We start from the raw sequence: 11878 nt of genomic DNA, 5'->3' as shown, positions 1-11878 counted from the left end.
AAGGAAGAGAAACAGGCTATGACCTAATGCTTGCTTGGACCAGTATAAGCGTGCCAGGGCAAATATTTAGGCTAAATTGTGGGAGCTAAGAACACAAAATACGTTAATTTATTTATTACAGCTAGCAGATATCTAAGAATGTTAGCACAGGTCTTTGAATAAATTTTACTTCTAAGAGAAGTTACTATTTATTCCTAATTCGACAGGGAGGAAACTCTCTTTGAAGAGGAACCTCTACTTTTTACTTTTTACATAGTGATTCTAACACAAGGGTTGTATAGTATGTTATTTATTTTTGAAATCTGTGAGATTATTTTTACAACTATTTATTTTTGAAATCTCTGAGCTTTTTAAAAGATATTTTTAATTGTATTATAATCAAATAACATGGCCTAAATATTACTGACCTTTGCATTTGAAGATTTCTGTTCAGTGAAGTGTACTATCGTCAAAATGAAGAGATCATAGATATAAAGAAGATATTTGCAATATCTAAAATGTATATATGATGCTGAGATGTAAAGAAGATATTTGCAATATCTAAACTGTATATATGAAGCCAAGCGCGGTGGCTCACACCTGTAATCCCAGCATTTTTGGAGACCAAGGCAGGCAGATCACTTGAGGTCAGGAGTTCAAGACCAGCCTGGCCAACATGGTGAAACCCCGTCTCTACTAAAAATACAAAAATTAGCTGGGCGTGGTGGCACGTGCCTGTAGTCCCAGCTACTCAAGAGGCTGAGGCACGATAATTGCTTGAACCTGGGAGGAAGAGGTTGCAGTGAGCTGCGATTGCACCACTGCACTCCAGCCTGGGCAACAGAGTGAGACTCCGTCTCAAAAAATAATAAAATGAAAAATAAATATATATGAAATGATCTTCTTTTGGCTTCATAATAATTCCAATGTCCATCAGTAAATTAGTATCAACTAAAATTCAGGCTTTATTCAAATGTCACTACTTTTTCCCACCATCCTTTTTGTTCCAGATTCCCATGCAGGATACTGACTTGTACTTAGTCATTTTGTCTTCTTAGCCTTCTCTGGTCTGTGACAGTTTCTTAAACTTTTCTTGCTTTTCGTGACCTTGACAATTTTAAGAAGTGAAGGTCAGGTATTTTTCAGAGCGTCTCTCAATTTAGGTTTGGTGTTTTTCTCATGGTTACACTGGGGTTATGGTTTTTAGAAGACTATCACAGACATGATGTGTCTTTCTCGTAATTTCTCATCAGCAATCCATGCTGTCAATATGACTTCCTACTGGTTTCTCCACTGTTAATTACTTTTTCTCCCCTTTCGTACCCTATTCTTTGGGAGTAAGTCACCAAATCCTGCCTACACGCAGGAAGGCCATGAGGTCTCATTAAGGGAAAATTATCTATGCAAATTACTTTGCAACTCTTCTTTAAAGAAGATTCGTCTCTTCTTCCTTTAGTTTTAAATTAATCAAAAATAAGTTTAGTTTTAAATTAATCATAAATAAATAAAATTAAAAATTTAGTATCTCAGTCACACTAGCCACATTTCAACAGATCAGTAGTCACCTGTAGCATATTGGACAGAGCAGAAGTAGAGCATTGTCATCATCACAGAAAGATCTATGGACAGCACTGACTTAGATCTTTAGTGAACCTTTCTTCTTTCCAAATATATGCATTTAAAAATACAAATTCCCAGGAACTGCGTTAGTTCCATTGCATAAATTTTGTGGTTGTTTTCAATACCTTTCAATTCAACATTTTCCTTTTTTCACTGCAATTTCTTAGAGGAGCTATGAGTTATTTAGAATGAGGACCAGGACTGGGGTGAGATAAGCAAGGAGGCTGGGGTGCATTAAGGAGAGACCCACCCCCAGCTTCAGGGATGGCATGTTGTCACTTTAGGTTCCCTGGATGCCTCACCCTAGTTCCAACCCTGTTTAGAACTATATTGCCTGGCCGGGTGCGGTGGCTCAAGCCTGTAATCCCAGCACTTTGGGAGGCCGAGACGGGCGGATCATGAGGTCAGGAGATCGAGACCATCCTGGCTAACATGGTGAAACCCCGTCTCTACTAAAAATACAAAAAACTAGCCAGGCGAGGTGGCGGGCGCTTGTAGTCCCAGCTACTTGGGAGGCTGAGGCAGGAGAATGGCGGGAACCCAGGAGGCGGAGCTTGCAGTGAGCTGAGATCCGGCCACTGCACTCCAGCCTGGGCGACAGAGCGAGACTCCGTCTCAAAAATAAAAAAATAAAAAAATAAAAATAAAATAAAATAAAAAATAAAAAAATAAAAAAAAAACTAGGCGGGCGAGGTGGTGGGCGCCTATAGTCCCAGCTACTCGAGTGGCTGAGGCAGGAGAATGGCATGAACCAGAAAGGCGGAGCTTGCAGTGAGCTGAGATCCGGCCACTGCGCTCCAGTTTGGGCGACAGAGCGAGACTCCGTCTCAAAAAAAAAAAAAAAAAAAAAAAAAAAAAAAAAAAAAAAAAGAACTATATTGCCTAATTGAGGGACTTTGGGGTTTTTCTCAGTGATCTTTCTGTTACTGATTTGTAAGTCGATTCCCCTACAGTCAGTGGGTAACTACAAAGAGCCCCACAGCTAACATCACAATTAAAGTAAACTACTGTACCTGAGTTTGAGAGCACGCAGAGGACACAAACGAAAGTCACTTCAATTAGTAAAGCATTTGGAGTAGCCAATGCAACTCTGAACGCCAAAGTTGGAGAAATGAAACTACCACATGGAGGATTATGCAAAGCTGCAATAATTAAGATACTGCAGCCTTAGCACAAGGATAGAGAACAGGACAAATGAAATGAAATAGATTCCAGAAACACATGTATACAATCATCCCTGGTTCACACAGTTTCCACTGCAATACAGTAGGGAACGAGTGATCTTTTTAGTAGAAGGTGCTGATTGATTTGGGGTATGCATATGAAAAAATTAGTCTTCGTGCCTTATCACACCATTAACAAAAAATCAGTTTGAGATGTCTCACCTAAACAATAAAGCTTCTACAAGAAAACATAGAAGGAATGAATATCTTTATGTCCTTGGTAGACAATTTCTTAAATAAGGTATATGAAAGATAAACCTTAATGTACGTGTGTACACCCATAAAACCACCATTCAGATCCAAATATGGGACATTTCCAGTGCCCCAGCACTTTTCCTGTACCCTCCCCAGTCGACAGCCCAATTTTTAAAAAGGTAAGAAGGGGCAAAACTTGAACAGACATTTAATTAAAAAAAAAAAATACTCAGGTGGCTGATAACTATATAATCTCAAGGTCCATTACTCATCAGGGAAATGCAAATTAAAGCCACAATAAGGTACCACTACAATTTCAAGAGAAGGGCACTTACTAAAATGACTGACAGTACCAAGTGCTGGATCAGTAGCAATGGAATTCACAATATCGGTGGTGGGAATGTAAATCGTTTCAACCACTTTGGAAATGTATTTGGCAGTATCTACACTAGAAAGCTAAATATATGCAGTTCCAGCACTTCTCATAGCCACGTATACCCACGAGAAATGATTACATGCTTACCAAAAGACACGCACAAGCTCGTAGCAGCTTTATTCAAAATTGCCGAAGAATCAGCCTCACAGTCCGTCAACAGGGAAATAGATGTATATAAAACTGCCACAGCCACACAACAAAATTCTACCCAGCCATGAAAAAGAATGTGCTACTGCTCCACACAGCAAAAATGCATCTCACTTATTTTATTTTACTTTATTTTGAGACAGAGTCTTGCTCTGTCACCCAGACTGGAGGGCAGTGGCGCGATCTCAGCTCACTGCAAACCCCCCCACCCAGGTTCAAGTGATTCTCCTGCCTCAGCCTCCCGAATAGCTGGGACTACAGGCACCCACCACTACACTTGGCTAATTTTTCTATTTTATGTAGAGAAGGGGTTTCACTATGTTGGCCAGCCTGGTCTCAAACTCCTGACCTCAAGTGATCCACCTGCCTCAGCCTCCCAAAGTGATGGGATTACAGGCATGAACCATCACGCCCAGCCATCTCACTTATTTTAAAAAGCCAAAGACAAGAATCTTTGTGTTATTTCATTTATTGAAAGTTCATAAACAAGAAAAGCCTCTGAGGTCAGAATAGGGGATGGCTTGTTGGGAGCATTTGACTGGGAAAGGGCACGAAGACTTTGGAGCTACTTCTTGACAATAGGGAGCTTATGAGATGTCACTGTAAATAAAACCTGACAGTTGATGACATTGCTTGTTAGCATCTACAGCCACAAAGCGCACATGGCCTAGCCTCACTTCTGCCTTTCGGAACTCCTGGAAGTGAGTCAAACGTATTTTCAGCGAGAATCCTTGCTGCAAGGGAGTCTGGAATCTCAAGTGTTCATAGCCACCGTTTTAGTTTTTACAGGTGAAGGCGGAGGGTCAGTGTCACTCACAATAATGGAAGCCACACCACTTGATCCTGGCTGAACTGAAGTTTGAATAATAACTTCTGTTTCATGAGGCAACCCTTGCAGTTGCTCCGGCTTTTTAAATGTTTGATGGTTCTTGGTTTCGTGCTCTATTTCCTCCTTCAACGTCAAAAACTGTAGTCGGCACTTGGAACATCGAAGGCCTCTCCTTCTGCTGTGCCTCCAACAATGATTCATGTATGGTATCGCAGTTTTGAAAAGTTTGAGACAAAACAGACAAAGCAAATACTTTGTGTTTTCATGGCACGTTCTAAAATGTGTTTCCACATCAGCAAAGACTGACGATCTGTAATGGCAAACCTGGCACACATAGGGCATTTCGCCAGGCTTATGATGGTCCTTCATGTGTTGTAAGAGGACCTGATCTGTTTCAAATGACAATTCACAGATCTTACAGACAGCAGAGGGCCCCATGGCGATGTGCACACTGTCAATGTGACACTGTAGCTGGAAGGGAGTGGGAAACTGCCGGTGGCAGTGCTGGCAGGTGGTGTGGTTTTCCCAACTGTCGTTCCTCTGCTTCTCAAACTCCAAATGATGCTTCATGTGATTCATAAACTTAATATTTTTTAGAACTTTCACGCAACTGAGGCATTTAAAGGTGGTGTGAGTCTTCTGTTCTGGCTGCCCATCTCCTTTATGCTGTCCATAGTAAAAGTCGCTAAGTAACACGATGCGATTTTCTTTCCTGGGATCAAAGGTCTTCTTTTGACTTGCTAGACTTGAAATGTCTGTTATTACCAGGCCATCAGACCCATTTGCTCTCTCTGGATTCCTAAGATTGAAATGTGCCTTTCCATTAGCATCAGCCCAAGGAAATGTTGCTCCATTCTGAACGTGGTTTGATGAGTTGCAGACCCCCTGTGAGGGTGTATTTGTGCTTATTATAGAAGAGCTATCTGAAGGGACCACAGCTAAAGAATGTACCCCTGGGATCTCATCCCCGAGTTTAACCCTTTTGGAATTTCTGCTGTTTATATCTGAAGCGGAAAGTCGCTTTGAATCAGGAGAACTCTCACTTCTGCCTCCTCCAGAGAACATAGCTCCAACTAGATGCTGAGTCCCTGGAGGGAGAGAATCTGAGGAATTGGGAGAAACAACGTGTGGTGAGCTCATTTTATAAGCAGGTTCAGGTGAAGACTTCGTAGAGACAGGACTATCTGTAGATCTCCCCTCAGATGGAGAAACTGACCTGATGGCTTTTGCCATAGAGGTCACATGATTTGCAGGTTGCCACACGTGAGCAGGATCTTGATGGAAGTGGCCTTTCCTTCTTCTTGAATTCGAGCCTGGGGTGACTCTGTTCAAAATGTTTGAAATGACTGGTTTTGAATTTGAAATCGTCCCGACAAAGAGAATTTCAGCGTCTTTATGTACATGTTCCACACCAACAAAGATCAGATCTGGATCTTCATCATCTTTGTCGCTTTCTTTGGATTCTCTCAAATTCTTCTTTGGTGATTCCACTTCCTTACACAAAAAGACATCTCCCATTTTCAATTTACTTTTTGCTTGAAGCCACTGGTCCCTTCAACTTCCAGAGCTGTCTTTTTACAAATTGCCACCTAAGTGCAATCATGTGACAATAGTCAATATTTATTTCAAAAGACAAAATCATTACTTTATTGTATCGTCCCTTAAAACACTGAGATAACTATCAACATCACTCTTTTACACATCAGAAATAAGGCTTGAAACATTTTAAATGGCATAATTTCAAATTTACCTCTCTCTCCTATCCTGGTCTTCTGCAGTTGTAAGGCAAAGGAAGCAAGATTTCAGGAGGTGCAGCTGGAACATCTCAGAGTGCTCCCCATAGAACCTTACGTCATTATCGCCCTTGCTAACTCCTCTCGCTCTGCTGCAGCCATCCTGAGCCCCATGAGTCTGGAACACACCAGACCTTTTTCTTTTTCAGAACTTTTGTTGTTCCCGGACCTTGCATGCCTCTTTCCCCAGATTAACCCCATCTGGGCTCCTGGTTTGCCTCATGTCAGTGGTTCCTCCTCAGCAAGGCTTCCCTGACCACAATATCAAAAATCACAACCTCCTTAACTCATATGTTCTAACCTTCAATGCTATTTTTCAACTTAGCATTTATTACTGCCTACCACACAAGATGTAAAATATGCCTTGCAAGCCCAGGAGTTTGAGGTTACAGTGAGCTATAATCATGTCACTGCATCCAGCCTGGGTGACTTTTATAATTGATGGCATCTTACAGTCAGCGAAAAATCCTATTTCTTTGTATAAGCTGACAGCCTACTAAACTTGTTTTATAGTTCACTAATGGGATATCAACTACATTTTGACAAACAATGGTTTAAGACAGGAATTGGAAAACTGGCCTTTCCCCTGTTTTTGTACAGTCAGGAAGCCAAAAATGTTTTTTACATTTTTAAGGTATTGTTTTCTTACTTTTTTCTATTATTAAGATTACATTTTTTTCTTTTCTTTTCTTTTCTTTTTTTTTTTTTTTTTTGAGACAGAGTCTTGCTCTGTCGCCCAGACTGTAGTGCAGTGGCGCGATCTCTACTCACTGCAAGCTCCGCCTCCTGGGCCCACGCTATTCTCCTGCCTCAGCCTCCCGAGTAGCTGGGACCACAGGCGCCTGCCACCGTGCCCGGCTAATTTTTTGTATTTTTGGTAGAGACGGGGTTTCACCGTGTTAGCCAGGATGGTCTCAATCTCCTGACCTTATGATCCGCCCGCCTCAGCCTCCCCAAGTACTGGATTACAGGCGTGAGCCACCACGCCTGGCCAAACTTTTACATTTTTAAATCTGGGGGAATAAACAAGCAAAAGGAGGCGGGGCGTGGTGGCTCACACCTGTAATCCCAGCACTTTGGGAGGCCCAGGTGGGCACGAATCACTTCAGCTCGGGAGTTCCAGACCAGCCTGGCCCACATGGTGAAACCCCTTCTCTACTACAAATACAAAAATTAGCCAGGCATGGTAGCAGATGCCTGTAATCCCAGCTACTCAGCTACTCAGGAGGCTGAGGCAGGAGAATCTCTTGAACCTGGGAGGTGGAGGTTGCAGTGGCCAAGATCGCGCCACTGCACTCCAGCCTGGGTGACAGAGCGAGACTCTGTCTCAGAAAAAAAAAAAAGAAAAAAGAAAAAGGAATATTTTGTGACGTGAAAATTATATAACATTCAAAATGTCAGTGTTCACCATAAAGTGCTGTGAAACACGGCTATGATCATTTGTTTAGTGCTGTTGTCCATGGTTGCTTTCGCACTTTTATGACAGAGTTGAGTACAGTAGTCCTCCCTTATTTTTGGGGCATATATTCCAAGACCCCCAAAGTGGATGCCTGAAACTGCAGATGGAACCAAATTCAATATATACTATGTTTATATATATATACACACACACATGTGATCAAGTTTAATTTATAAATAGGCACAGTAAGAGGTTAAGAATAAAAAAAATTATAACAATATACTGTAATAAAAGGTATGTGAGGCAAGGTGTGGTGGCTTATGCCTGTAAGCCTTTGGGAGGCTGAGGTGGGTGGATTACCTGAGGTCAGGAGTTTGAGACCAGCCTGGCCAATATGGTGAAACCCGTCTCTACTAAAAATACAACAGGCCGGGCACGGTGGCTCAAGCCTGTAATCCCAGCACTTTGGGAGGCCGAGACGGGCGGATCACGAGGTCAGGAGATTGAGACCATCCTGGCTAACACGGTGAAACCCCGTCTCTACTAAAAAATAAAAAAAAACTAGCCGGGCGAGGTGGCGGGCGCCTGTAGTCCCAGCTACTCGGGAGGCTGAGGCAGGAGAATGGCGTAAACCCGGGAGGCGGAGCTTGCAGTGAGCTGAGATCCAGCCACTGCACTCCAGACTGGGCGACAGAGCGAGACTCCGTCTCAAAAAAAAAAATAAATAAATAAATAATAAAATTACAACAATTAGCTGGGCGTAGTGGTGAGCTTCTGTAATCTCAGCTACTTGGGAGGCTGAGGCAGGAGAATCACTTGAACCCGGGAGGCAGGGGTTGCAGTGAGCTGAGATCATGCCACTGTACTCCAGCCTGGGCGGCAAGAGTGAAACTCCATCTCAAAAAAATTAATCAATTAAATTAAAGGTATGTGAATGCAGTCTCTCGCTGACAAAATATCTTTATGTACTGTAGATCTTGGCAACCTTAGCATATGATTGTGTTTTCTTTCTTTATTACATTAAAAACTTTCCCATTTTCACTTAAAGGAAGCACTTGACAGCTTCTCTCTGGCATATTTGAATTGCCAGCCTTGCTACCCTTGTGCTTTGGGGCCATTATTGAGTACCATAAGAGTTAATTGAACGCAAGCACTGAGATACCACCAGGACAGTCACTCTGGTAACTGTGATAGCTCCTAAGTGACTAAGGTACAGAAAGCGCAAACAGCATAGGGACTCGGGACAAAGGGAGGATTACCATCCCAGGGCAGGGCTGACTCAAGAGCTTATCACACTACTCAGAAGGGCTGGCGACTTAAAACTTATGAATTACTTAGTTCTGGAGTTTTCCAATTAATATTTTGGAACCGCAGGTAACTGAAAGCACGAAAAGCAAAACCCTGGATAAGAGAAGACTACTGTAATTGAAGCACAGAATCGCAATGCCTAAAATATTTACCATCTAGTCCTTCACAGAACAAGTTTGCCAAGTCTAGTTTTAGAGAGGCAAAATGAAAGATACCAAATTTCTCAGCTCACCAGTTCCTAAAGTTGCGTGTGCATCCAGATGATTCAGTGCAGCTCAGTATGTTCCACTCTGGGCTACGAGGGAAAGCGAAGCTAGAGCTTCCTTGTCTCCACCTCCCAGAGAAATTTCTCCAGAGACCAGCAGCACTGCTTCTGCAGGCGAACAATGCAGCTTGCTCTTCAAAGTCCTTTCTGAGGCCAGATCAGAAGGTCCCACTCCTTTTAAGCCCATTATAACCCAATCATTTTCCAGTCACATGTCTGAAGCAGTTTATCCTGATTGGATTTTCAGTTGTTGTCCAGCTTGATTGCCAAAACCTTTCCTCCAATTGCTACTCAAAGGAAAGAAGGAGGGTTGGGCTTGAGGGCTGCCTTCCAGGTTGACTCAGCCGGTGATGGGTGTCCTCCCTCCTCTGTTGTTCAGACTCCACCACCTTCTCTGCAGTGTGCCTGGGCCCTCAGCTACTGGGGGTCAGAAGAGATGGGGTGCGGAGTGGGAGGCAGTCCACATGTATGTTCCAACAGCGCTCAAACAGAGATGAGGAAGTTAAAAGGCAGATGTCTTTCCAGTAGAAGCCCCAGGGGGCAGGGTGTGTCTCACTCCCACAGCCCTTGAAGACTAGGCTCCCATAGGAGTTTCCAGGTGTCCAAACAGGGTCCTCACTGAGTCTTCAACAGCTTTCTCTAAGCAGCATCCCACTCCCTTCTTAATCAGTTTCCAGGGCTCAAAGGTCTGTCCTGGTTCCCTCCCATCCCCTCTCACTTCCTTCCCTCCATCTCTCCCTCCCCCCTCCTGCTTCACTAGTCCCTCCTTGGAACCTTCTCAGTTGAATTTCAGGCCCTCCCTTTCACTGTCTTTACAGCCTTTGCAATACAGATTAGAAAGCAGGGCAGGGGGAGCCTCAAGAGTCCCTTGACAGGTAAGAAATATTTGTATTTCCACCCCATTCCAATGCAGTGCAATCAAGTCTCAAAATTAAACCAAAAATCAGTTGCAAATTAAAATGTTCTAAAGTAACATCTCCTGATAAAACTTTAAAAATACCTTTCTGGGCCAGGCGTGGTGACTCACGTCTGTAATCCCAGCACTTTTGGAGGCCGAGGCAGCAGACCACATGAGCCCAGTAGTTTGAGACCAGCCTGGCCAACTTGGTGAAAACCCGTCTCTATTCTTTATAAAGTAAAATACAAAAATTTCCTGGGCTTGGCAGTGTACGCCTGTAATCCCAGGTACTTGGGAGGCTGAAGCAGGATAATCGCTTGAACCCAGTAGGCGGAGCCCAAAGTGGTATAAAAGTGTGTGACACAGGGTCTTTATTCTTGTCTAGGGACTGGGGAAAGGCTGCTTGAGGGCATTGCAAGTAGCCAAGGGTGTGCCCCTGGAAAGCAAAGTGAAATAAGACCCGCTGCTGAGGTATACCTGTAGTCCCAGTTATTAAAGGGTGAAGTGGAAAGATCTTTGAGCCCAGGATATCCAGACCAACCTCAGCAAAATATCAAGACCTCTGTTTCTACAAAAACAATTTTTTTTAATTAGCCAGGCACAGTAGCACGTGCCTGTAGTCCCAGCTACCCGGGAAGCTGAGATGGGAGGATTGCTTGAGCCAGGGAGATCGAGGTTGCAGTAAACTATGATTACATCACCATACATTAGCCTGGGTGGAAGAGAGAGACCTTGTCTCATTCATTCATTCATAAATAAATAAATAAGCAAGCAAAGTGAAATGAAGACTTAGACAGTAAAATTTAATTAATTTTAAGTAAAATTTAAAAATCTAAGCAAGCAAGACTTAGTAAAATTCTTCCGGGGCAGGGCGTGGTGGCTCACACCTGTAATGCCAGCGCTTAGGCGGAGGCTTGAGCCCAGGAGTTTGAGACTAGCGTGGGCAACCTGGCAAAACCATGTTTCCACAAGAGAATACAAACAATTAGCCTGGGTGACAGAGTGAAACCCTGTCTCAAAAAAAAAAGAAAAAAGAAAGGAAGAGAAAGAGAGAAAGAAAGAGAAGAAAAGAAAAGAAAGGAAAAGAAAAGAAAAAGAAAGGAGGGGAGGGGAGGGGAGGAGAGGTGTATTCTGCAGAACTGATATTCACTCCTTCCTCTTTTCCAGAAGCAGAATCCTGCTAGGAAGATTCCAGGAAGCCTAGGCAGTGGTCAGGGGCCGGCTCAGGTATAAAGCAGGCCCTTCCCCTGAGACAGAAAGTTGTGGCAGTAGTGCTTGTGGGAGGTGAGAAAATTGAGAGGAGTGTCTAGAAATAGCTCGGAGTGGCATCTTATTTTATTTTGCTCAGTTTTAAAAGTCCCAAATAAAACCTCATCTAGCTGTTCTAACCAAGCTATTCTAACCCACTACTCTAGTAAAAATAAAATCACATGGTCTGAATACAAATTTGCATCAGGATACATGCCTTTCCTATGAAATATTTATGTTTCCTTGTAAAATATATCCTCCTTTTCTGCAGAAAACTAACTGTAATGCATCTATAGGTCACAGAATGTGGTGAAACATCCTCATGGTTGGTTTTTTTTTTTTAATTTTTATTTATTTATTTTTTGAGACGTAGTCTCATGCTTTGTTGCCCAGGCTGGAGTGCAGTGGCACAGTCACACAGTCTCGATGTCCTGGACCTGAGCGATCCTCCCACCTCAGCCTCCCAAGTAGCCAGGACAATAGGCAGATGCCACCATGTCTAAATAATTTAGTTGTATTTTTTAGTAGAGATGAGGTC

At 43.0% G+C, this 11878-nt stretch overlaps 3 protein-coding genes and 2 gene segments (V, D, J or C); 4 read left to right on the top strand and 1 right to left on the bottom strand.

Moving 5' to 3' along the window:
* LOC104671035 overlaps window positions 1-11878 on the top strand; it is a 724295-nt gene that overhangs the window by 278966 nt on the left and 433451 nt on the right.
* Window positions 1-11878, top strand: part of LOC104672491 (immunoglobulin lambda-1 light chain-like) — a 605026-nt gene that overhangs the window by 176143 nt on the left and 417005 nt on the right. The gene's annotated exons all lie outside the window — the stretch shown is intronic.
* The window catches only part of LOC104674970 (immunoglobulin lambda-1 light chain-like), a 651096-nt gene that overhangs the window by 227575 nt on the left and 411643 nt on the right, over window positions 1-11878 (top strand). The gene's annotated exons all lie outside the window — the stretch shown is intronic.
* Window positions 1-11878, top strand: part of LOC104674967 — a 611567-nt gene that overhangs the window by 193649 nt on the left and 406040 nt on the right.
* Window positions 4120-9461, bottom strand: ZNF280A (zinc finger protein 280A). The gene is made up of 2 exons (XM_010379441.2): window positions 9162-9461; window positions 4120-6018 (listed from the first exon to the last, which is right to left on the bottom strand). Exon 2 carries the CDS (start codon window positions 5945-5947, stop codon window positions 4355-4357), a length of 1593 nt encoding a protein of 530 aa, XP_010377743.1. The 5' UTR covers window positions 5948-6018; window positions 9162-9461; the 3' UTR covers window positions 4120-4354.

Source organism: Rhinopithecus roxellana, chromosome 13 (genome assembly GCF_007565055.1).
Source record: "Rhinopithecus roxellana isolate Shanxi Qingling chromosome 13, ASM756505v1, whole genome shotgun sequence".
Taxonomy (NCBI): Eukaryota; Metazoa; Chordata; class Mammalia; order Primates; family Cercopithecidae; genus Rhinopithecus; species Rhinopithecus roxellana.
This window is presented reverse-complemented; position numbering and strand designations above follow the sequence as displayed.

Coding starts and splice junctions, on each gene's coding strand:
- ZNF280A (XM_010379441.2), bottom strand. CDS start 5,947: ATGGGAGATGTCTTTTTGTGTAAGGAAGTGGAATCACCAAAGAAGAAT.